The sequence below is a fragment of the Tenebrio molitor genome, chromosome 3 (genome assembly GCF_963966145.1).
Source record: "Tenebrio molitor chromosome 3, icTenMoli1.1, whole genome shotgun sequence".
Taxonomy (NCBI): Eukaryota; Metazoa; Arthropoda; class Insecta; order Coleoptera; family Tenebrionidae; genus Tenebrio; species Tenebrio molitor.
Genome location: NC_091048.1, coordinates 3,315,960 through 3,342,349, shown reverse-complemented (window position 1 = coordinate 3,342,349; position 26,390 = coordinate 3,315,960). Strand labels below are relative to the sequence as shown.

At 34.5% G+C, this 26,390-nt stretch overlaps 2 protein-coding genes across 5 annotated transcripts; one reads left to right on the top strand and one right to left on the bottom strand.

Moving 5' to 3' along the window:
• The first annotated feature begins 539 nt into the window (after nucleotides 1-539).
• On the top strand, nucleotides 540-25,176 carry LOC138125431 (uncharacterized). 4 transcript variants are annotated; one of them, XM_069040738.1, is made up of 5 exons: nucleotides 540-700; nucleotides 826-945; nucleotides 13,983-14,506; nucleotides 19,074-19,281; nucleotides 24,707-25,176. In XM_069040738.1, the coding sequence occupies exons 3-5, from the start codon at nucleotides 14,045-14,047 to the stop codon at nucleotides 25,129-25,131; spliced, it is 1,095 nt and encodes a 364-aa protein (XP_068896839.1). In that variant the 5' UTR covers nucleotides 540-700; nucleotides 826-945; nucleotides 13,983-14,044; the 3' UTR covers nucleotides 25,132-25,176. The 4 variants fall into 4 exon arrangements, with proteins under 4 accessions (XP_068896839.1, XP_068896840.1, XP_068896841.1 ...); XM_069040739.1 differs by having other exon boundaries at nucleotides 557-945; XM_069040740.1 differs by lacking the exons at nucleotides 540-700; nucleotides 826-945 and adding an exon at nucleotides 9,504-9,635 and having other exon boundaries at nucleotides 13,989-14,506.
• Nucleotides 25,161-26,390, bottom strand: thoc6 (THO complex 6). The gene is made up of 4 exons (XM_069040741.1): nucleotides 26,216-26,390; nucleotides 25,776-26,165; nucleotides 25,562-25,724; nucleotides 25,161-25,506 (listed from the first exon to the last, which is right to left on the bottom strand). Exons 1-4 carry the CDS (start codon nucleotides 26,326-26,328, stop codon nucleotides 25,186-25,188), a joined length of 987 nt encoding a protein of 328 aa, XP_068896842.1. The 5' UTR covers nucleotides 26,329-26,390; the 3' UTR covers nucleotides 25,161-25,185.

The window sequence follows — 26,390 nt, the reverse complement described above, 5'->3', positions numbered from 1 at the left end:
ATTTCTCCCTGGTTTTAGGGTCGACAGTATGGTGTCTTCTTCCTAGGGAGTAAAAGAAATGTGTGAGGTTGACATTTCTCAAAAATTTGTAAAAAAAAAATTCTGAGTAATTTGTTAAGTACAAGCTGCTTAAAAAAACACAATTTATTTATTGGGTACAACATTATTAAACAGATGATTTCAGATCAGTGTTGTTCTTAGCGTGGAATATGATTTTGAAAAATAGTCCAAATGACGTCTACTTTACTTTAGATTTTTTGGTAGTAAATATAAATGCCATTAGAACATCTTCCAAGATATCTTGGGAACTGTTCCTTTAGAATCGCTACCGGAATCTGTTCTTCATAAATTCTTTTAAGACACAAGACACAACCAGCGAGGTTGAAATAAACTGTTTATAAAACGCGCCCTTCATTTTGAGAAAGTTTAATTGCAAATTGAATTTCTTGTATCGTTTTAATTAGTTACACAAGTGAACTGATTTTATACAGAGGTGATTTCGCCAAGTACCTAGAAACACAACAACAGTGAAAAAACGTTTCTGATTTATACAGAGTGGTTCGGAACTACCTCCCCAGAGGAAAAAGGAAGTATTTGGGTAAATGTGATAATCTGAATTTTAAAGAAAAAAGTCCTATCTCAAGCGATAATCGAGAGACGACATTCTAAACTTGACCAATCAGACTTGAGCACCATCAAGGTAAGATGATTTTGCGTTGTCGGGATTCGACATCAGAAAACGTCAAAATTCCAAGTAAATTTTTCGCTGGTTGTTGCGATATTGATAATTATTTTTGCTGTCTAACAACCTGTCCAATTTTTTAGTAATACCTGAGGACGAGCTTCTGGGATTGTTGAAATTGAAAACTTTGCTGTCGGTAAATGTCTGTTTTCTATGGGGAGGCAGTTCTGGTCTGGGACAAGCTGTATTTTATCTTTTAGAAGGTGAGTATCTTCCTAGAGTCTGCGAATCATTCCCTTCCACTTCGTCGTTTGAAGTTTATGTTGCCACGTTTAAATTAATTTTTTGTAATTTTCCTCCATTTTGATTCTCTAATAGACAAATTAACAAACGTGACGTCATCATCTGCGATGTCATTACAGCCATTGATTTACGCAACATTTAACGAACATTTTTAGGTTGGCAAAGCTTGATGTGGAAATATCTTGCCATGCATGTCACTCATGTCAGTTTAAATTAGAAAATGTGTCAAGAACAGGAAGTGTCCATGGAAAAATTTGACCGTATTTTTAGCAATTTCACGTATTTCAAGGAGCGTACATGCAAGATTATCTTGATTATCTTCCATATTCATATTTTGTGACAGAATTTGGATAAAACAAAAGGCGACTAGATCAAATTTTTACTTTTAAAATTAAGACATTACCAACCGCCACAAAAATCCCTAAATGGACTAAAGTAACAATTTTTGTTTAAAAACGGCATAAAAAGGGCAAATTACAAAAAATAGTGTAAAAAACTCGTTCCATAAGACCTTGAAGCACTCATTGTTTACGCCACTCGTTTTTTAAACTTGAATTCGTGCTTCAAGACTGGTCTTATGAAACTTGTTTCTTAATATACTATTAAAAACAACGTTTTCGTTTAATCTATTGCAACATCCATCGTCCTTGGCTTTTAAGTAGACCCAATTTTAACGTTCCAAGGAAAAATTACATCTTTTTACTTGATTGCTTCAAGAATAAAGCTCCGAAGGTGTTGGTGGCCAGTTTATTAATTTCTATTACATTTTGTTTTGAGTTCTTGTACCATCTTCATTACCAAAATGAAAAATTCTGCTACAATACTTCCACTTTTTTACTCAGGTTTTAGATTTTTTCGAAACACAATTTTATCAGTGCATACGTTTAGTCTTTGTGTTATAGAACATATTGTCTAATTTCTACACGATGTGCTGAATGATATCAAAATAGAAAATAACACTTGCGTAAGCTAAGTTAATTTAAACTAATTTGCCATATGATGGAAGTTTTTGATTACTTATTATTGCTAACAAGACTTTTAAAAAGAATATTTTGCATAACACGAAATATTAATTTCTGAACCACAAATATCTTTTTTGGACCTGTTGAATTGCCTCAAGAGATTATTAGTACCATCTAAAGAAACAGATATTACATAAAATATTATAATGGAAATAATTTATGACTACCTTGAAGCTCTAAGCTATCTGATTTAATTTCTTTGAAAGTTCGAAGTTCAATGTGATGTCTAACCATATAGATAACCAAATATTTTTGTGAATTACGTACCAATATTTTATCGATATCCTCCATCTACATATTTTATTTCTTTTATATTTAATTAAATTTTATTATTGTTTATAACTAGCTGATTTTGAATAAGCAATTTTTTTACTTCTTTGTGACCTACCCTAGGTTTCATGCTCTCTACCATAGCGTTAATACAAAATAAATTGTTTCTTTGGAATTTTATTCTACGAATTTTCAACCTATATCAAAAAAGTTATACAGGTGTCCCAGAATGAACCAGGATAATTTTAACCACGAGCTACTGGCTTCATGTAGAATTCGGAAAAAATATTTAAACAATTCTGTCAAAAAATAAAATGACATTTAATTTTTGAGGTACAATTTTTTTAAATTGCTTTTAGTCTTCTACGTTGTCCCACAACCTCGTAGGTAAAATTTCGGCACATTTTAAAAATACACCCTTGTATATCATATTTTTCATTTTATTTTTTGACAGAATTTTTTAAATATTTTTTCCGAGTTCTACATGAAGCCAGTAGCTCGTGGTTAAAATTATGCTGGTTCATTCTGGGACACCTGTATATCCGTGTTCATTTAGAATTCTCCTCAAAGTTGGCATTGAAGTGTAGATTGTGAACGCACCACGGATTACAGATCACGGATCTTTAAATCTAACCCCACTTTTTGCGTTGTTTGCGTTTTTACTCTGCAGACTGACGAGTGGTGCGTTCACAATCCACTCTTCAGCGCCAACTTTGAGGAGAAATTTAAATGAACACCCAATATACTCGTATAAACTGGTAATTCTGAAGAGAATTAGATTTAGCAAAAGAATTAAATCATATCGCCCTCACGCGTTTCATTTTATTTACCACTTGATCCAAATACATTACTTGTATAAGTAAGGAAGCTTAAAATGTATTGATCATAAATGTTTCTTAACAATTAATGCATTCGAGTCAAGCAAACGTCTTAATTTGTTCAATTGAAAGCATGCAGTCGTGATTAACGACGTGATAATTTTTTTTTTGAGAGTAAATTTTATTCTGCTCAATTGAGTGTACCCACTCCGAAGTGTCCCCTGAATCGCACGCGACCAGCTGAGAAGAACCCATCTCCCGAGTATGTGATTTGGTCAGAGTGCCCCAGCTCTGGGTCCCACGTAGCCGGCTCGTATCGGCAATCAAGTAAAAATAGGGTGGAGTAAATTGGTGGGAACGTTATTCGTTGAGACAGTAATAGCAGTTGTTGAACATCTCGCTCACTTGCCGCGTTATCCAGCCCCTCTCGTACGTCTGTGCCAAATTACATCAATTTCAACGAAAATACTCGGAGAAAAAAATTCTTTCGGGAAAAATCCCACGGTTCATCGACCAATGCAGATGCCACACTCGAATTCGTGACTTATTGATGAGAGTTTGGCCGCGTTTCACTTCTGACGAATTTAATAATTGATCCAGCTGAAGTATTCATGTCTCGGAACGTCCGTATTGATTTATGGTAGTGGAGAGGCGTTGCGCTAATAATTAATGTAAATGTGCATTAGCTGTCTGTTTCGAGACAATTTAACAATTCCACGCTACGACTGCTCGCTTTGTTCCTTCGTATTGCTGATTTATCGATTTAAACGTGGTGGGTTATCGCCACACTACATTATTTCCTCATCGTTAATGTTCCAATTATATGCACGACTAAATCAACACAGTATGTTTCAAGTACCCTCGGAATATACATAACGCTCAATCAGAGACTGCATAGGCGGCACTCTGGGGGTGTCAAGGTAAAAGGAGGCGTCGCCGGAGGCGACCGACGCCCAACCTAAAATATCCAAAATGTGGAAAATTCATTTATAAAATAAAATATGTCATGACTCTGTCAACATCATCTGATAATTCTCTTGATGAAAATAATAATTTTCTTGAATTTAATTATCCTCAAGATTCAAGATTTCGTTTACGAACAAGACATTGAAAAATTAGTAACAAAGATTTAACTGACGCAGGTCCTTCGAACGCTAGTAAAGAGCGATCAAATTAATTTGTAATCCATGAATCCGAAATCGTATGTCGTTACTTGAACTCCACGCTCCAATAAACACAGCACGAAACACAGGTTAGATCTCGACATATCAATCGCAAAAGACATACGGGTTCAAATCCATGGACGACTCGATTACAAATTAATTTGATCGCTCGTTATTAATCTTGAACAGAAATTCGGAAATAACAAGAAATGTCATCATACAATTTCTGGAGAAAAATTAGTTTTTCGATGTGAAGAGAGCAACAGGGATTTTAAAAGCGAAAAGGGCCTTAAAGCTCATACGACAAGAATTCATGGAGTAATGGGCCAATCATTTTTGTGCAAATCATTTTCCTCAAAAATTAATAAAACAAGAAAGAAAAATGAAGAAATGAATAACACTCCATCTACTTCCATGGATTATGAGAAGCACTTCGGATCTCAAGATAGTCATTCTAGTGGATCTCAAAGATTACCTTGTATTTTATGTCCTGGAAAATCTTTTAAGATTGAAAATTTACGTAATATATGTATAAAATTATTGTCCTGGGATGACTCATTAGCTTCATTCAATGAAGATGTTGCTGAAGAATGGAAGAAAAAAAAACATCCTTCACCATCTCGCGAACTTTTTTTCCGCTTTCAAACCAGGAGACTTTTCTTTAATAGTTAATGAGCAAAGGTTTATCTTTGTCAGCGGGTGAAGCAGGTCAGCAGGCACTAAGAGGTTTAACAAAACTGTGCAATTTCTTCAGAAATTTGTCATTTATTATATGGTGCGTCTTTATGTGCCCTTCATAAGAAAGATGGAGGAATTAGACCGATCGCTCATACCTCACTTCTTTACCCTTATCTTTATCAATGCTACAGAAATCCTTCAACTTTATTTTTCTTTCCTTCTTCTGTTGGAGCTCAGCAAGGAGATCCTTACGGTCTAATAATTTTTACTCTTGCCATTCAACCAATTATTTTATCTTTGGATTTTCAACTGAATTTTTGGTATTTAGATGATGGAACCTTAGCTGATTACCCAGAAGTAGTTTTGTCTGACTTTAAGAAAGTTATCAATTTATCCAGGAAAATTGGTCTTGAATTAAACTTGAACAAATGCGAGATCTTTTGCTGTTCTGGAGACACAAGTCATAAAGAAATTTCAAAATTTAGCACCAGGTATTAAAATTTGGGACCGAGGAAGTTTATCTCTTTTAGGCTCTCCAATCTTTGACCAAGGCTTCAAACACACTATTGAAAAAACCATCATTACATTTGAAAATCTTTTACACAAAGCTGAACTTCTTAGCAGACACGTGACTTACACTTTAATCAAGAACTGTCTTTTCATACCAAAATTTAATTTTTTATTAAGACCAACTCCATTTTGGAAATTTTCTAATTATGTTAATTCAAGTTCTTCTTTAGAAAGAATACTTAATTTACGTTTAACTGATTTACAATGGTATCAGTTCACTTTACCGAGTAGATTTGGTGGACTGGGAATTCGCCGCATTTCCGATATTTGCCTCCCTGCTTTCCTATCTTCAATTAATGGGGTTAAAAAGCTTGTTTCTCTATTACTAAATTCAAAGGATAATGAGCTTATTATTCACCATTATGATGAAGCTTTAGCAGTCTGGGATGTAGAAAATGAGAACGGAAGACCAACAATTCCATAATTTCAGAAGAATTCACTAAATTAAACGATGATCGAGAAGTTGTATAATGCTTTCTCATTGTCAGTGTCAACTGAAAAATGTGAAATAATGGAACATTTTTTAACGTGGCGAGACAAAAATAAATTTACATATTAGGGAACATGTATTACGTGATAATACACAAATATATTGATTAGTGAGAGTAACAAAACAACAGTCAGTCTAAAGGTGATTAATCATTGGTCCTTCGAACCGGATATCAAATTAGAATCAGTGCAAACAGCGATCCGGCCCGAAGGACTAATCATTAATCAGCTTTAGACTACTATTGTTTAGTTACTCGAAGGACCGTTCTATAACTTACCAAATTTATTATTCTTAAAATGTATAAAATTTACTTATGGCAGCTTTATTAAAAATAAGACGTTAAGGTAATTTTCTCTTTGTAAACATAATTAGGCCACAATTTTATTATTAAAGTTTTGACAGTATCTTATAATTTCGCTTTCAAAATACATTTCATGCACCTTTTTTTTACAATTATTTTAAATATTTCCTAAAACCATTTTCTCGTCCGTGTCCTTAAAAACCTACACACGTGGTGAGTATTGTTACTGATTAACCAAAGGACGGTAAGATCTTATCCAAAAAAGAAATCTACAGATAATTACATGGGCCCGATTTATTACTTTCATTATAGATTTTTAATTTCCGATAAATACTCTTTCTCGGAAGTCTCCAAAAACGGACTCGATTTCGTGCAACATTTTTCGAACACAATTTGTACCTTATTATTTTCTTTCGCATTGTAAAAATATCACAATCGAGGTATTTGAAAGTTACCAAATAAAATGTCAAAATGAACAAATATCAAGGATTTATTTTGAAATTTAAACAATGCAGGCATTTTTTGAAAGGTTAAGTGAGTAGTACAACTGCGGCTCCAGGTCTCGTCATGAGAAACTCAAAGATTTGCATAAGAAAAGAAAGCGATTAGTCCACAGAGAGGTTCAAAATTTATACTGTAGAGTAAAAATTGTTGCATGAAATAAAAATATTTTTTTTTGTTTGACACTGTCAGAATTTGAGAATTTTCACCTACGTGAACGGATTTTGATAAATGTCACAACTTGTTAAAACGAAACGTCAAGCTAATTTTAAAGATTTTAAGCGATTTGGAGTCTTTAACGGGCTCATCGAACAAAAAAACGTTGTATTCAATTCGTTCGTGTGTAAATTGGGCCTTTTTTGGCACTCGTGGTCCAATTTACACACAAACTCGTTAAATAAACTACTATTGTAACACTTGTACAGAAATTTTATTAAGAAGAATGAAAATCAGAGTGTATCTCCACATTACTGTAGATATGTATTTCTCATACGTCATACATACAATCTGACTAACAAAACTCAGTAACGGTTATGGCAAACACAACTTATAAAACGTTCAGTCGTACCAACTGAGGAGATGAAGAGAGGTTTTGTCGAAACGTCAACAAATAAGGTAAACCCAACCACCATATTCCTCGTTCCTTTAGGAAAACAGGATTCTGTCATGAATATTTTGTGTTCTCGATGCATAATAAGCGTTTTTAGAATTGCAAATGTAGTTCTTGTTTAATTAGAGACTTAAATAGAAAGCTACTGTACAAAAACAATAATTTGTAAAAAGTAAAACCCAGAAAAATCCAAATATGGCGTATAACATTTCAAAATAAATTAAAGAATCATTACATTTTGAAATATATTAAGTTCATGGAGGTGTTAGGGTGGATTTCGGTTAATTGGTACACATCAGGATAAATATATGTATATCATTCAGAATAGAAGGTCTTCTTGTGCTTCGCCCACTTGGCGATCTCGACTTCGTCTCGGTCTTCAATCTCTGGGCTTAGCACAAAAACACTCACTTCTACTTAATGATACAGGCTGTCCCAGAACTGGCGTACATCCCGTTAACCACGTGCTCCGGTCTTTCTGCTGAGAAAGATTTCACTAGAATTTTTTTGTTTAACTTTATAGTTTTTAAACTACAGCAATTTTAAGTTAGCCAATCACAACAGAAAGAACACAGATAAATCTACCGTGAGCTGTTGTTTCCTAGGAAACGCATGGATTGAATTCATATTTGTCTACGATGATTGGTTAAATTAAAATCGTTGTAACTTAAAAACAAAATGGATTTAAACAATTTTTCTTGCAGAATCCATTTCAGAATAAATATTTACATTTGCAGTTAACGGGATGTACGCCAGTTCTGGGACACTCTGTATAATTTACTGTTTATATTATACTTATTGTTTTTATGTAAAATTGATTAATAAATGACTGAACAGAAAACAATAATGAAATAAAAAAAGTTAATCGCAACGTAAACTAACCGAAAGTACCGAAGTACAATTGAAAATTACCATCAGTCAGTTATGAAAGGTAAAAGTCAGCGTCTGAGCTTAATTCATACATTTTTATGTCACAAAGTAGAATTCAAGCATGAAATTATGTTGTGAAAATTCAAACAATGTTACCGTTTAGTATTTAATAATGTAGGTACTAAATGACAGTAATGAGAATTTAGGTAAGATCGTGACTTTTATTTTTTATGGCTAACTTTGATGGCTTTTTTTGACCATATGGTATAATTTTCCACAACTATTTTATAATAAGCTGTGAAGAAGTTTAAGTTAAAGAATCAATTTTTATGATTTCTCTTTGTGTGGTTGAGTTTATGGCCCATAATTTAATTTTGTCTATTTTAGAGAGGATGACTATTCATAAATCAAAATTAATGTATTTCACGAGTATGGTCCAGTCTAATGGTGTGACTGGAATGAGTTTCTTCTCAAATATAAATCATTTTCAGCCTACAGTTTTACTTCGGAAAATTCTATTTAATTTGTTACGAACGTGTTTAAAATAAATTTAAATTATTTTATTTTATTGGTGAGAACATCAGGTGGGTACGATCTCGGTACCCATATAATTTTTTTTCAAATATTAAAATTCTGTCCTTTTGAACACCTCCAAATATGTATAATTAAGGGTTTGAGACGAGGTCCGCTTTAGCCCAAGCGTTGACATTTTATGATAGACTTTGATTTTACAAATTTAAATACAGCTTCCATAAAATGTCAAAATAAATCGTTAAAAAATTTCAGAAGCAAACTTCCATCTCTTAACAAAGAAATGGTGTTCACAGCCCAACCAAATAAATTTTTTGGATTTCCAGATTTAACAAAAAATATTTCCCCTTTAAATAACTTGCACTTTCAATAAAAATAAATAATTTCATTATATACAGGGCGTAAGAACTTTAAAAAGATGTCAAATCATAAATCAGTATGAATTATTATCAAAACTACAAATTAGTGCATTGTTTGTTCTAAAAAAAGCTTTACTTGCAACAGGGTTTTCACCATTTTGCAGACTACATTCTACTTAAATTTTTATCCTTGTGCCATTTCTTTAATATGCTACTTACGAAGAAATAAATTTGTCCTAATTTGAGATGAAAACCCTAATCAAATTTATAATACAGACCGGAGCCCCGAGGAACTCCAAGATGTCCATTAAAGCTCCGAGGCGTTTACAAAGAATGGACGAATTACGGTAAGCTCAGTCTTAAAATACTGTTGGTGCTGACCGGTCGTTTTCCAATAATCTCTTGATCTGTGCGCGATATTAACTAACGAGATCTTAGTGATGCTCATCTCAAGAAAAAACTCGCAGGTACTGTTCATTTTTCTATTATTTTCTCAAAGCCAGCACCAAGTAATACGGACACAACACAAACTCGTTTGCTTATTGATCGCTGTCACGTCTCATTACCGCTCAATGATATTCTTCATTGTTCTAGTACTTGCTTTACGCTTCTTGCATTCGCAAACATTTTATCAATTGATATGTCAAGCTTATTTCCGTTTTATTGTAATGACTCTATCAAACTGGAGATAATTTAAAAATAAACAAACGAAAACTGAACAACTTAATAGATACCAATTGAAACATTCTTAACAATCAACATAGTTTTATATAATTATTTAATTGGATTTATCTAATTTAAAAAAGTATCAACAGGGTTGACAATATGTGTTTTTTCTACAGTGAATTATTCTTTACTCTGTCTGATTTGACAATAAAGACAACTCAATAATTTATCGCTTTGACAATTCAAACTGATTTATTTTAATTTTGTTTTAAAGAGCACTTCTTCTATACAGGGTGTTTTCGAAGTTGAGGCGTTCCTTGCAACACGAAATATATTATTCTTAAGAATTTTAGCCTAAATTTTCTCAGTAAAATGATTTTTTTTGCAATCGTACTGTAATGAACACTTTAATAATTTTCCACCTGGAAAGTTCCATTTTACCGGACTAGTCCGCTGGGTGTGTTTTTACCGGACTAGTCCTGTAGAACAAGAAATTGAACTTGGAGTTTTAGATTTATTTATGATATACATTAAGTGTACAATTATATGCCGTTATAAATGAACATTTAGGTATTACATTATTTTCAACATTAATTACATGAGTCGCTTCTTCTAGGAGAACGAGTTTCCCGCTTCCGGACGTAGTAGTATTCTCTTCATGGTTCTGTATTTTTTTCGCGATGTTAATTTTATTCTGAATGGAATTTTCTATGTATCCCTCCGATGTACACTAGCACTACTTCTTCAGTTATCTGTTTCACTTTTTTCCTGTTACACCATGCTTCAAATTCCCGGAAAACTTTTTCATACCTTTCCCGCGATACAGAAGGTAGCAAATTGTCACAATACGCTCTCGCGGCCTCGTTAATGTTATTTTCACAGTCAAAATTACTGTCATCACTCATTTTCAATCCGAAATTCACGAAAAACTGCAAACACGGACGTTGTTTTTACAAATTGAAAAATGTTTGTTGACTGGTTGCTAAGGTAACACACGGGCAATATTATTACTTCAAAGCCACCGCAGTTTTAAAACGATACATTCTTTAGATAAAAGTGAAAAATTTACGATTGCAAAAAAATGTTGTACGCACCACGTCCGGAAAGTGCTTTTACTGGCCTCGTAAGCTACCAGGACTCATCCAGTAAAATCTAACTTTCCGGACGTAAATAACTATACATTAACACAGACAATAATTGATTGTACCTATCTATATTTTGAAATGAAGACATCTATGACAGCACCCATCAGTTTGTCACTTAGCTAAATGTCACATATTATACTGGGCATGCGTTCGTAAAATTTTTCAAAGCACTCTCGACCAAATTTTTACTTAGACACCCGATATTATCTGTTGTTTCTCTAATCACTCTCTATTTTAGTAAACTCATTTGGATTTTTTATCCCTACAAGAGTATCTATCATTTCTAAAACAGCGCTAAGTATTTTGTATGAACTCCTCAATTATTTTTCAAGTTAATTATACAGGGTGTCTCAAAATTTGCGAATTCCGAATTCAGAGCGTTGTAGGGGATTACTTCGGTAGTCCAAATATGGAAATAAAAAAAAAATCGGGATTCCCCCCACAAAATTACATTGGTCTGAAGGTCACTCTTTGAAGTGCGTTTTTTTCAAATACAGGCTGAAGAGTATTTACGAGCTCCACTGGGTCCTTCCCTACCACGCTCTGAATTAAGAATTGTAGCCAATTTTGAAATATCCTGTAGTAAAAAATGTAAGCAGGAAAAAATTCAACGTTTCGTTTATATTTTTATGAAAAAGATGTCTCCTGTAATTAGCATCACTTGTATGCTATCTATCAACGACAACCGACCACTTCTGTGAATCCTTGAGATGCAGCTTCGTCAAAATAGGAGACAGTTCACTTCGACTGCACATCCGTTATTTTACAAGCCAAGATAAATGAGGCGCAAGTGCGTCTTTAATGAATAGGTAAAACTAGCACAAACCTAACACCACACCCACCGCGATAAATATACCAAGTCAGATTCGTACCAAAAAAATCCACATTCGGACCCTTCTAATTATACCCATTCTTCATCTCGTTCCCAACAGGTACGCGAGTACAGTTAGATCTCTCATTCTTATTATTATTTCTAACAAGCAATTCGGTATTTTTTTGCTTTAGATATGATCTGTATGGTTCTAATAATGGTTCCTGGATTAATTTGTTTCACAAACAACGTTCAGTTTGTTTATTTTTAGCAGTCCAAGTGATTATTATAAAGGGGGGTACGGCATCGAGGCCGGATTTATTTCCCACAACACAATTTAGCCAATATTTTTATTTCCTGGTTAAATTCCTCCGATCGAATCTACAACGCAGATGTAAATTGCGCCGATGCTTTAATTCAACCACAGCACCCACACAACTAGGTAACCAAAAGTCCTTAGGCTTTCATTTTTCCTAATTTTTTTATACAGGGTGTTTAAAAAATGCCGCACTAAAATTATTGTTCGATGTTCAGAAGCATTTGGTAGGTGACGGAAAAATATTTAAAAAAGTCTTGGTCTTCATTTCTCTGTACAATGGGAGTTTTTGTAAAGATCTTTAAACGTTGTTAGTTGCAGTTATTATTACTAAATAACATCCAAAATGCAACTAAAGTATGCAGAATAGAAAACTGATTAATAATTTTTAACCCAATCTCTGTGGTCTTTAATATTAAATACGATTTACCTCTTTTAATTATCGAAAATTATGTAAAAATCCATGAAATTATTACAATTTTTTAAAGAAATTCACCATAAAAGAAACCTTCACCCACGTGCAAATTTAACACCAAGAATTTTTTAAATATTTTTCCCTCACTTACCAAATGCTTCTGAACACTGTATAATAGTTTTAGTGCAGCATTTTTTAAACACCCTGTATATATATATATTTTTAATAATTATACAATTTTAAATCTTAGAATTCCATTTTATCGAATTTAATAGCTTCTGCGAAGCCAGTTCTCATAATTATACAATAATAATAATAAATGTTTATTTATTTCTTATCCTTCATTTCACTAAAATTAATAAGAACTCAACGGAAGCTTGACTGCACATATTAAATGTAATTTTCCAAATTTGGAGGTAAGAAACCTACAGAAAAACTAATTTCTCCTTTTGAAGAAACATAGTCCCTTCTTTTACGTACCCAGTGTTTGCAGTAAATCTCAGCAGATCATGAGAGCGTGGAATTAAAAGTGATAAATTGGCTTGTAAACAACCATCGCCGGAATTTACATCTAATTACTGTATGACCTTGTGGGAGTAAGTGAACCATCGGAGGAAGTTATGCTGACAAATCCACTAAATTTAATTAATAAAAATAATAAGAATGCGTTTGCGTTTCTTCGCAAAAAAAAAAATTAATTGAGCCGCATAGTAAATGGCCTGAGCAGGGTATAAATTAAATCTGATAAAAATCCATTTGAAAATGGGAATTCATCGGCGACAAGTTCGCTAAGGCAAGATTGCTAATAAAACATATTAATACCTATACTGGTTGGCTGGACTGCTTGAACATACCTTGTTGGTCTTCTTTGAAAGCTTTATTAGTAATTAAATATAGTATCGGATCAATATAAATCACTCGTTGTATCGAGTTAAAGGATGATCCAAGGATGTATTTAACTTAGATCCTATCCTCGATGAAGAAGACGTAAGTCAAGAGAATAAAACAAAAAGACAAATCAATTAACTACGTAAGAAGTATTTCAAAAAGCTATATTATCCATGAGAGTTTTTCTGTAAAAAGAGATTATAAAGCTGTTTCATTATTCATCGAGTCTGGAACACGTCTTATTGTAATGCATCTTCGGTTCAATAAAGATATCACGCGAGTTGTTGTCGTCAGGTTGGCAACATGTCCATTTTGAAAAGGGTTAAGGTAAACCGGGCGATTAATTAAGCAATGATTCAGTTTTGGAAAGATTTCACAAATTTCGTTTAGACGAAACATATTGTTGATGCGGTTATGACCCGGAGCGCTATAATTATTGTAAAATAATTCTCGCCAGGCTGTTATCGCCAACATCATCATCATCATCAATTACAACGTCTGGCTTAAATAATATTCGATTAGTAAATAAGTGAAAATCCTTGACGTACGATGATGTGAAGATTAATTCCGCAGTTTCAGGATGGTAAGTGTGACGAGAAGACGTGCGGGAAGTAAGAGGAAGATCTATCAATGACATGGGTCAAAAGCCATCCGGTTTGGGTGGCAAGGCAAAGTTACCATTCAGTTGGGTGTTTCGGCGGCAAGAGACGACATGCAACCCCACACCGGAACAACCGATCCGGTTCCAGTACAAAACGCGACGAAAATATGGGACGCAAGAGGACAAAAACCAAAACAGAGCGAACAACATCAAGAGCTTCAACAACGTAAACAACATCAAAACGATCAACAATTTGAGCAAGGCGCACCAAAGCAACAAGAACGTCGTCAAGAACACCAACGTGAACGAGGTGAAGTGCAGGATCGTGAAGACGCAGAACGCGCTGAGGACCAAGTCGGAGCCGAATCTGATGGGGGAGAGAGGCAGGGAGCGGCACAAGCACAGGAGGAAGAGCGCGAGGATCAGGGATGATTGGGAGGAAGGAGTGGAACAGTTCGGATACGAGATTCAAGACGTCGATGATTTTCTTACCAAGGTAGGTGGGATGTCATAAAAGTTTTTTATTGTTTTCAACCGTCATAAATTCGCATTTTTCTCCCTTGTAAACTGCCTCTTAACTGCCCTAAAGCAAAATGAGCAGATAAAGAACCGTTGCCCTAGACAACACATTCAACGTCACATTTCTGACAGGTCTTGAAAAATTTGTCAAAACTGTCAAAAGCAAATGCTAAACCATTTTTAAAAGATTTGGAAGCTTCAGGGACGTCGTTTCAAACAATAAAATTTTGTATGCAACTCGTTTCTGGGTAAATTGGGCTTTTCTAATTGCCCTCGAAGCCTTAATCTTGTCCCTCGGGCAATTAGAAAAGCCCAATTTACACAGAAACTCGTTGCATAAATAACTGCATCGCAGTTGGTGGGAAATTGGACATACACAGTGTAACTGTACTGTAGTAAAGATAACTTGAGGTGATTAGTTGGTTGCCTAAAACAAGGGGATTTGAGATGATGTAAAAAATAGTGGAAGTCAAATCACTTCGTGACAAATTAAGAAAAAAAAAAACATAGCACAGAAAGAAAGGGATTGTTTTCAAGAGAAAATGTCACTGCTGTACCTATAATAAATAAAAATTGTTTAAAAAAAACAAAATGGTCATTTTAATGGAAAATAATAGTGGAAAATATTCTTTGTCGCTGTTTTTGCTCGTGAGGTCGCCATTATAATGCGACAATGAGCAACAAATGACATAAATCGTTAACATTAATCTAATAGGGAAAAAATTGAGACTGGATTTCAAATATGTACCATTAGTGAATAAAATATTCATTAATATGAAAACTTTCATTATATTGGTCTATTAAGCTAAACTAATATTAATACAGAAGTTACAATCGAAGTACTGTTAAAATATTCATGAAAGTGAACCATTTTTTCCGAAATGTACGCTTTGTATAAACAGATTTGTAATATACCAGGCTATTAACAAATATTCCACCGAAATATCGAACGATCCTAATGAAGCGGGAAAAGCTGGTCTATTAATTAAATAATTAATGAAGTCTGTCTAGAATCCTATTTATATCTACGCTGCATTAATCGATCCATTGCTGTCTTGTACAAAATAAATTAATCACGATATTGAATTTTAAGTACACGTAAGAATACAGCTCAGAGTAAATATTCATTATGGATTAAAACTGAAAACAATTATTTATGTTCGATAACTCATCTCGTTTGTACACTTGACCCGCTTTTAAATATTTTAGAGAGAAATTGTTAAATTTATAAATATAATTCATTTTGTTATCATCAAAGCGACTCAAACATATCATTTTCTGTACTAATCAGTCAAATTTAGATTTTGTATAAAACTGTAATTAAATGATGCTATAAAATTTTCATGTTTTAATAACACAATAACAAAAAACAAATGCAAAAACACTTTCATTTGTTTCTCGCTGTAACCTATAATGATAAGGGTGGAAGAGAAAAAAGAGAATCATATGGTAGATATTTTAAACTGATCCTAATGAATCGCCCATACCCAAATATGTACATACCTAATGACAAAATGTCTCCTGAAATTATGTAGTTGTATTAATTCGTAAAAATTATCGTGAAGTAATTAGAGTAATCAATCACTAACCATACAAGAAGTGTTCAAAGTGACCGTCGTTATTGTCAACACAATAATGAAGGAGCCGACGAAATGATTCTTCTCCTATTTCCAGCATTCCTCTGTTATTGCGAATTGTTGTGGCAGTATTTTCCATTCGTTTTCTTAAAACTTCAATTGTGTCAATTGGGATCGAATATACCAAGTCCCTCACCAGAAGTATCACGGAAATTCTCTAGACTCGAGGACCACTCCCGACGCTTCACCATACGCCAACACTATCTGTGTATTCATTATTCGAAAATAAACGTGCCATTTTCACAAAATTTTAGCTTAAATCACAGAATCAACACGTAAATACCTGGCGTGTGGAGTCGGACAAAACAAACTAAAAACTACACCTCGGCCGCAGAGAGAAAAAAAACACAATGTTTGGCGTTGATTTTGCAAAAAGTATTATTTCACGGTCACTATCATTGGGTCAAATAACTAGAAAATGCGAGTAAATGGACAGTTCTTGAATTTATGGGGGGGGGGATGGGATAGTGAAATGAAAATTATATTTCGAAAAAATGCTACATAAAAATTTTGTTTTTGACGAAAACTGTCACTGCTTAAAATTAATGTACTTATTTCTGAGACAGGTTTTAGTTACCTATTGCGTTGCTACCATTTTCAGTTTCACTTTCTGAGAGTTTTTTCTTTAACTGAAAGCTGCAGAACAGTTTTTGGTATAAGATCGGGGGGTCTATGTTATGCTATGCTACAAAAACACAAAAAGTCTTTCTATCCAAGGCAACATAACTATAAATTTGAAAGAGAATGGAATATCTACAGTTTGTTGCATATCAAATGACGAAGAAATTCTATTTGATCTAAAAGATGATGAAGTTGAATTGTTACGAAAAATCGCTGTTATTTTACTCACAAAATTATCTCCAGAGGAAGTGAAAAAATATCTGTATAAATTCTTAAAATTTGTTTAAAATTGTCCTTTTTGCTCTTTTACTTGAAATATTATTTTTTAAAATATTCTTATAAAAACTTGGCGATTTACTTGAAATTCAGCACAGCCTCATGAGCCGAAGGCGAATTTTAACTTTTTTTAATGTGTCTTAAAAACAGAGCGAAATACCTTGACATTTTAACTTTTTTAATATACCCTAAAAACAGGGCAAAATCGCATATCATTGAAATATTTGCTTTTTAAATATATCTCAAAAAATAGGGGAGAATCCTTACAAAAGTGTTGTGTGCTGAAGGGGCCTTACTAGTAGTAATATTGTGTGGAACTCATGCATAACGTGTCACTCGTGGGATTGCCTTGACTCGTGAGGAAACTTCCCGTTCGGAAAAAAGTACTACTTTACGCACTTGTTACATAAATGACTGTTGTAATAAAAGAATGCTATAAATGCAACTGACTGGTTGCATTGACAACTTTTATTTGTTCTAATATTGACATTGACAGTTAAATTTCAAATGGTCCCGTGTCCTTCAATTTTCATAATTTTTCCTTCTTCATATTCAAAACAACATCTCAAAACTGATATTGACAATAGCTTAACAGTTCTTCATTTTGTTTCAAAGCTTGCTTCCCTTTTTCAAAAACTATACATCACTCGTTATTTACAGTGTAGTAACATAACAGACGCTTTATCAACAGAATTTTTTTTTTAAGTTTGTGGTTTTACTCCATTGGAATGTGTTCCTGAAATGTTTTCTTCGGGGTACATTTCTAAGACATCTACAATTCTGAAATCAAGGGGCAAAATAGAAAAAATGTTGTATTACACTCGTTTTATAAGCCATTTTGTCACACTTGTTTGTTTTATAGCACTTCTCGCTGCGTTCGTCGTGCTCTAAAAAACGCGTGCGACAAAATGGTGTCTTATAAAACTTGTATAATAAATTATTACTTTCTACACTTAACAATTTCTCACATTACAATCAAACGTTCTTTTGTTACGTTGCCATCACTACACAACTCTGCTTTTAAAGACAACCCTTGAATATGTTTGGAAGTCTTCACATATTATTTTCCATTTCGAATTCTTTTGAGAAGTCTTTCAATTTCCTTACACCGTATTTGTTTTGTCTCGGAATTAAATTTTTTCTTTTCTTGTTGCTACTCAAAAGCAGCCAGACTTCAGTGTGTAATAGATCAACGCATGCTGTATAGTAGATTATATCATTAAGAGTAAAAATGAGTCTTTTTTGTGGCCATAGTTTGAAGATCGAGGCAAAGTCGACGTCGGCAACTGGGCGAAGCATAAAAAGACCTTCCATACTCTGAATGATATATCGGGTGTCAAAACGGATAGAAAGGCTTTTTGTGTTTTTGTAGCATAGCATAACAGAGACCCCCCCCCGATTTTATACCAAACACTGTTCTGCAGCTTTCAGTTAAAGAAAAAACTCTTAGAAAGTGAAACTAAAAATGGTAGCAACGCAATAGGTAACTAAAAACTACCGAATGTAGTAGTCATGGTTAAATTTTTTTTCTCTTGAAAATTCTTAATACATTATGAAAAATGAAATCATGCCCAATTGAAAATACAAATCTTTGAGATTGAAACGGTCGTCTCGTCCTATTGGTCCTAATAAAGCGGACACGTCGTCAAATTAATCGAGCACAGTGGACTATCACTTCAGTAACCTGAAGGCACGATCTTGTGGGATCGGATGTTTCAGCGTTCCGTGGGCTATAATTCACAAGTCTGCTGGTTAGACGCACATAGTGGAAAGAGTGCGGCCTGTACTTACCGATCCATAGCTCACATCCTCCATCTGCGAACGTGGTGTTTAGTTTGTCAGGGGGGCAATTAAATGAATGAAACTTTAGGTCAAGGGGTACGGAATCGTGGAAAACACCTGTCCAATATCCACCCACGAAGGATAATTATAGGGTCGCCGCAATCTCCTTATTAATCTTGATCGTGTTTACTTTTTTTCTCGAACAGCTAATTATGGTTAAATTTTCAGGCCACGATTGAAAAACCAGCCAACATTCCTGTCGTGTTGGCCTTTCCGAGCGTACTCTACCAAACGAGAGTCGGAGGGTACCAGGCTGAAATATCGTTGCCGTTGGGAATGGTTGTGAACGCCGTTTTCAAAAATCAACACTGGCTGTACGTGCAGACGCCGCACGCTGAAGAGGGCTACGTCAGCTACGCCGCATGTCTACCATTAGGTAACGTTTCTAACACAAAAACAAATATCAAAAACGATAAGATTTTAAAATGTTCTTTTTTGTTCGACACTACAGAATTTGAGAATTTTCTCCTATGTGAACGGATTTTGATAAATGTAACAACTTGTCAAAACAAAACGTCAAGTTAATTTTAAAGATTTTAAGCGATTTGGAGCCTTTAAAGGGGTCGTCCAACAAAAAAACCTTGTATTCAACTCGTTCTTGTGTAAATTAGACTTTTTTGGCACTCGTACCAAAAAAAGCTCAATTTACACACGAACTCGTTAAATAAATTACTAAAATCTGTTTCAAAATCAAAAATCCACCAACAGTACATTCTACCTCGAAAATACAACCGACAACGTCGCCAACTTTTGTTTTTAGTGTCTCTGCAAGTGTCAGAAAAAAAGAGGGGTTATGAAAGAAAACTGTTGGACAGTCGTTTTGGTCGTAGTTCATCGCGTTTTTTATTCTCATTTTATTATTTCACTCAAAAAGTATAATATGGTAGCTAAAACCTTTTTGTACATAATAATAATTTTGTGTTTCGTAAATAAACTCAACAGTTCAATGTCAAATTTTGGCGGGAGGTTAAGCCAACCCAAAAAAAATAATTTTTTTTAGGGATTTCTTTTCTTCTGCCAACATAATTCAACAGGTGGTGGATTTTTGACTTTGAAATATAGTCCATTTTTTAATCAAAGAACCACAACACCGCAATTTACACCCAAAATAGAGCTGACAACATTGTAGGTACACTTTTGACATAGGGTGAAAAATCTCATCGTATAAAAATTGAAGTTATTAGAGATATTAGTAGCGCAGCATGTTAATAAAGTTAATAACAACTAATAACAACTAATTTGAGAGTTTAATAAATGTCTTACTTTGCGAGGCATTTTTAATAACACGTTCAAATTTTAGCTGCGAGTTTGCGTACTTTCAAGGACATTAAAAATGACAGACTTTGGCTGGTATAGCCAATAGATATCATTAAATTCCCTAAATTTAGTAAAATTTTATATTTGCAAACCTAAATCAACAGGTCGTGGTTCTTTGATTAAAAAATGGACTATTGATTATATTTATTTACGTCGTTTTAGTGAAAAAAAAGTGTTATTGAAGATTTAAATATCGTGTTCAGGATGATTCTAAACACTAGCCAAGCCAAGCGTAGTATTTATTAGTGTGTAAAATTCGAATACACTAAACAGCATTTGAAGTATCTATACTTTCATCCCAAAACCACATTTAAAAAAAAAATAAAATTCTTTTGAAAAATACAAAGTGATCAAGAAAGACTGTTTGAGTTGGTAATACTGAATTTTATGTTTAAATGGTACAACTGGAGTAACTGCCAGTTGTTGACAGTCGCATCATTGACAAGTGACATTTGACATTTTAAATTAAAGTGCTGGATGATTCAAATTCATTTATTTAAAATTAAAAAGTTAAAAAATGAAGAGTCAATTTATGTTTAGAGCAAAATGGAGGACATTTCGAGCATTTACTTCAGTTAATTTTTAGATAATTGTTCTGTATTTCAGGTTTAATTTCTCTTTACCGTTAATTTTTACTCTCATAGCCATAACCTACCATTTTGTTGCTGTTAATATTACGTCAGATATCTGTCAAATAAACCAACAAACATATACGGTTGTAGTATTGCAAATAGCAGAATAAAACTTTTTTCTTAATTGCAAACAGTCGTTGTAGATCACTCCTACCGATGAATGTCATTTTTTTCCTTAAATTGGGAACATTTTTCAAACATTACTTTGGCAAACCTGATATCTTAATTAACACAGTGGCGTACAAAACGTCATCTTGACATTTTATGTACTAATAAATTGTGTCAAATAAGCCAGTACGCCTATGTAGGTATGTTTATGTCAACTATCACAAAAAAAAAGAATTGACAGCAGAATAACGAACAATAGTATTACCAACCCATGAAAAAAAAAGGACATTCATTTATAGTCATCTGGTATTACCGGAGGAGATGTTATAACCTTTTGGTTCTAGACCATGTTACCTGGTATGTTACTGCAATTTTATGTGTGTAATGGTCATGTCATTAATTTATAGCGTCGTAATATTGTAATAAGTGTCTTAGAGTAAAAAAATATCCTTTATATTTCGATTTCAGTTAGGCATTTATAGGAAGTAAAATGTGAATATTGTATACTGACAGCTAACAATACAGTAGTACCTACGGTAGTAATAATAAAATATGTGGAAATTAGATGTGGGTACTTCTATCAGTTTTATCACAGTTACACGTATCAACCCATCAGTATTTATTGAACACAAAAATAACTGTAAAGGAGTAGCATCAGGAAATCCAGTTGCGTGGAGACTTTTATAACGTGTTGTACACACTATTTTTTTGCATACCTATCGAAAAAAGTTGAGAAATTTGGTCTAAAAGGATTTATGAAAAATTACAACAATCATCTCCAAGGGGATGGAATAAAATTATGCAAAAAGTACTGCTTTCACTACGATTTTTCGTCTAAAAAAGTGCTACTTTCACTACGATTTTGCGAGTAAAAAAGTGCCACTTACATTACGATATGCAAAAAAAGTCCATTTTTGGTTCATTTTCTACCAGCTTTGGAAGTCAAACTTCGAAAAATATGTATCTACGAATAAAAATGCTGTCCGGATGGCCGCAGAGCAAGTGAGGTCATCGTTATTCCCTGCAAAATCGCGCTTGTGTTGGTGTTAAAATTCTGAAGCATCATCTTCGATCTCGTCTACATCTGCTAGTGGCATACGGATTTCGATTAATTCAAGGTGTGTCCCATAACATTATACATTAATTATTGTACCACTTGTAAAAAAGTTGAAAAATAAAGTTTAGATCTACGTTGCTATAGTTATTTAGTCATTCATAATGGCCGTTCCCGCTCATAACGGACACCCTTAACGGACTGCGGCCGTTTTGAGGTTGTTTACATGGTGACAAACAGTCCGTAAAGCCACCTTTAACTAGATATTACAAAAAAATGTTAATGGTTATAAGAAAATCAAAAGAATCAATTTGTTTGGAAACAGCTGACAAATTTCAAATTTGGCAGGCAGTTTTGACGTACGACCAATTTAAAATATCAAGTTTTTCTGTCAATCGTCAATCTGCTACTTATCAGAAAACAACAAAGTACAAAAATGTAATTGTGAGTAAAAGCATAAAATGACACATCAAAGAAGTTGCTCAAAATGCCTGCCATCATTTTGGAATGCAAGCTTCAGCACCACGTGGCCAAGAAAGCCGAACTTGATTCAGAATACCTCTGTTTTGACCAATTTCCTCAGCCGCGTTTTCAACTCGCAGCCAAACTACAAACTGAGAAAATCCCATGTGATTTGCAAAACGCCGAGTACTTGTTCGTGGCTGGTCTTCAATTTCGTGAAGAACTTCTTTTTCTGCAACTAAAATCGCCTTAAAGGCGAATTTACACGTGTCAAGTAGCTAAATTTAGTTACTTGTATGGCGTAAACAACTTGATTTAGTACTTGCGCAAGTACTTGATTTAGCAAATTTGACTAAACAAGTTGTTTACACCATGCAAGCAACTAAATTTTGTTACTTGATTTAGTCACTTGCTTTAGCTAGGTACTTGATATGTGTACAGCCGCCGTTAATTTTGGAGGTCAGTGTACATTTACTTGCCTAAGAAATATATTTTTTGCAATCGTACTGTAATGAACATTTCCACCTGGAAAGTTCCATTTTACCGGACTAGTCCGCTGGGTGTGTTTTTACCGGACTAGTCCTGTAGAACAAGAAATTGAACTTGGAGTTTTAGATTTAATTATGATATACATTAAGTGTACAATTATATGCCGCTATAAATGAACATTTAGGTATTACATTATTTTCAACATTAATTACATGAGTCGCTTCTTCTAGGTGAACGAGTTTCCCGCTTCCGGACGTAGTAGTATTCTCTTCCTGGTTCTGTATTTTTTTCGCGATGTTAATTTTATTCTGATGGAATTTTCTATGTATCCCTCCGCCACTGATGTAGACTTCCACCCTCCGTGTCTTTTTATGTTAGATAAATTGGCACCAGCATCTTCTAAAAATGTTGTGGAACTACGCCGAAAGCAATGACCAATGACCATAGGCTTCAAATTCCCGGAAAAGTTTTTCATACCTTTCCCGCGACACAGAAGGTAGCAAACTGTCACAATACGCTCTAGCGGCCTCGTTAATGTTATTTTCACAGTCAAAATTACTATCATCACTCATTTTCAATCCGAAATTCACGAAAAATTGCAAACACGAACGTTGTTTTTACAAATTGAAAAATGTTTGTTGACTGGTTGCTAAGGTAACACACGGGCAATATTATTACTTCAAAGCCACCGCAGTTTTAAAACGATACATTCTTTAGATAAAAGCGTAGAGGATAAAAGTGAAAAAATCACGATTGTAAAAAAAATGTTGTACGCACCACGTCCGAAAGTGCTTTTACTGGCCTCGTAAGCTACCAGGACTCGTCTACTATTTGCTTACTCATCCAGTAAAATCTAACTTTCCAGACTTGTCACGTAAATAACTACATATTTTTCTGTACCTACATTTATGATTCTTTCACTCATCATTTTTTATTGTTTTTACTGAACATCAATTATCGTACTACTTCGTACTATGGCGGACAATAAATTTAGGCCGGCAAATTTCTGACATTTCAAAAAAGTCAATGCAAGCGACCATTTATTGTCATTATGACTGATGTGTCAGTTTGTCAAACTGAAGGTTTTCAAGCTGTTTGGCGTTTCCTTCGCCTTTTTCGTAACTTACAGATCATGACGCACTAGCATAACTCTGGTGCACGCTTCTTTTCCCAATTTTAATTTTGATTATCGCTGTCACGATGACAAGAATGACAAAAATCGAAAATGGGGTTAGTTGAACATAATGCCAGCTTCACATTTTGATGTCAACTCAATGACAAGCCGGCCTAAATTTATTGTCCGCCATAGTACATTTTTGCGAAACAGGAAATAATTGATTATTTCCTAAAAAAAAACACTGAAAATAAATGTATCAATACGAAAATGTCATAAATCATTTTCAATTCAGCTTTAGGTAATTCACCGGATAATAAGTTTTTCCACTTCTATTGGATACTGTAATTATCAAAGTGTTTTTCATTGGATAACAGGATTCATTACCCATGGCCCGTTGAATATAAATTTCTCTTCATAGTATCCTACTTGCGGATAACCGCTATTACTCGCTCGGATGAATTCGCCACTCGCCAGCAGCTCGTGACACAAAATAAACCTCACGAGTAACAGCCGTCATTATCCGCTCATCGAATAATATATTTACTATTACACACTTTTAAGTGTGTAAAAGATTACGCATAAAAGCACGGCTTGGTTGAATTCGATTTTTCACTTGTTCCAGGAATAATCCCTCCGCCCGACGATGACGTTCCCGCCCCCTGTTGGGAGAAAAGCACGGACGTGTTTCCAAAACCCTCCGGAAACATGACCGACACCGAGAAGCTCAGTTCTAAATCTGAATGCAGCGGGGAGATAAGATGTTACAGTCGCAGGTCGAGGAACGCCATCAGTACATGTGGAGAAAGAAGCGTCGACAGATTGTATCTGAGGGCGACAGCATCGGCCAAACGAAGCAAAGGCTTGCGTCAAACCCTTCTGGTCATCAACAGCGATTACTTCGGCGCAGAAAAAAGTGCACTGCACGTGCAAAAGGGTGACGTGGTCGTCCTGCTAGGCACCCACATGAGGGGTTGGTTCTGGGTGAAGAACAAAGAAGGACAAGAAGGATTCATTCCGGCGGTAGTAGCCGGACACGGATTTTTGTAAATTGTAAATAAATTATTTATTGTACATAATAAATTCGTAAAAAGACTTTATTTATTAGTAAAGAGATAATTGCAGGTTTTTGTAGATAAAATTGCTACAAACGTCGATTTTAGGGCTAGACCCGGCTATGCACAAAGTCTGAAACGGTTCATCTTGATGGACTGCAGTGTAAGTCGTGACCGGCGACGTCGGAATTTCCGTGATGATGTCGCCGTTAAAGCTCATCTGATAAAAAAGTGTTGACCTGCCTCCTGCAAAGATTTTATCCTGAAACATTTCGGCAACATGGATGCCTTTGTCATCTATTGGGAAAACTGTGGAAATGTTCATTGAGCGCAAATGCCACAGAGACAGTCTAGGCCCTCCTCCACACAACTAGTTGAAAACAAAAATTAAAAAAATTCAAGTCGTGACAGTCGACTGCAATTACCAGCCAGTCATCGTTGATTCCAACTCCCCCAATCCAATTGCCGAGTTCCGGCCGCACAACTTTATCTCTTGTAAAAGGTTCAATTTTATTGACAGGAGTGGGACTTTTCACATCCCAAATGATCACCAATCCGTCTTCTCCACCTGACACTATCTTGTTATTCCTAAAATTGTACATTTAACATTCAACTCTGCAAAACCTTGCTACAACATACGAGTAGTTCAAACAGTGGACATAGTTTTTGTGTCCTTTCAAAGTTCTGACCTCTTTTCGAGTTTCTAGATTAAAACTGTAAACATTGTTGTCCCCACAAGCTGCATACAATAAATTATCTTCATCATCTAATACCAAATAGTTTACATCAGGCTTATCAAAGCTCTCTTTAGCGTTTGGAATGTCAATCGACCACGAACACGACGGCTTTTTGCTCAATTTGACGTTTTTCCAGGTGTACGCAAGGATCTCTCCCACAGTTCCCACAATTAAAAAAGACTTTGTACTTAATAGACTATTGATCTGGACATCTTCCTTAATCGTAAATGTGTTCTTTGGCAACTGATCTTCTTTAGTAATTGTACTTCCTTGGTTTACTAGTTTTGAGAGGCTGCAAAGAGATTTGTGAGGACAAAAACGTGCAGCGAAAACGTTACGTACTGGAAAACAGAGATGTTGCCGTAAATATCTCCCACAACCAGGTAGTTCCCACAAGGGGTGAACGTTTGGCTTAGCACAGTATTGTAAAAACACTTATTTAATTTATTCACCATTGTGAATAAGTTTTCATGGATCTTAACCTAAAAGGTCTGTTTATGTCAAAAAAATTTGAACG

Excerpts from the sequence above, each read along its gene's own strand:
- LOC138125431 (XM_069040738.1), top strand. The coding sequence starts at position 14,045 with ATGGGTCAAAAGCCATCCGGTTTGGGTGGCAAGGCAAAGTTACCATTC. Across the intron at positions 14,507-19,073 it reads TCGATGATTTTCTTACCAAG|GCCACGATTGAAAAACCAGC; the intron begins GTAGGTGGGATG and ends TTAAATTTTCAG. Across the intron at positions 19,282-24,706 it reads CGCCGCATGTCTACCATTAG|GAATAATCCCTCCGCCCGAC; the intron begins GTAACGTTTCTA and ends CACTTGTTCCAG.
- thoc6 (XM_069040741.1), bottom strand. The coding sequence starts at position 26,328 with ATGGTGAATAAATTAAATAAGTGTTTTTACAATACTGTGCTAAGCCAA. Across the intron at positions 25,725-25,775 it reads GTCCACTGTTTGAACTACTC|GAATAACAAGATAGTGTCAG; the intron begins GTATGTTGTAGC and ends GTACAATTTTAG. Across the intron at positions 25,507-25,561 it reads GAATCAACGATGACTGGCTG|TTGTGTGGAGGAGGGCCTAG; the intron begins GTAATTGCAGTC and ends GTTTTCAACTAG.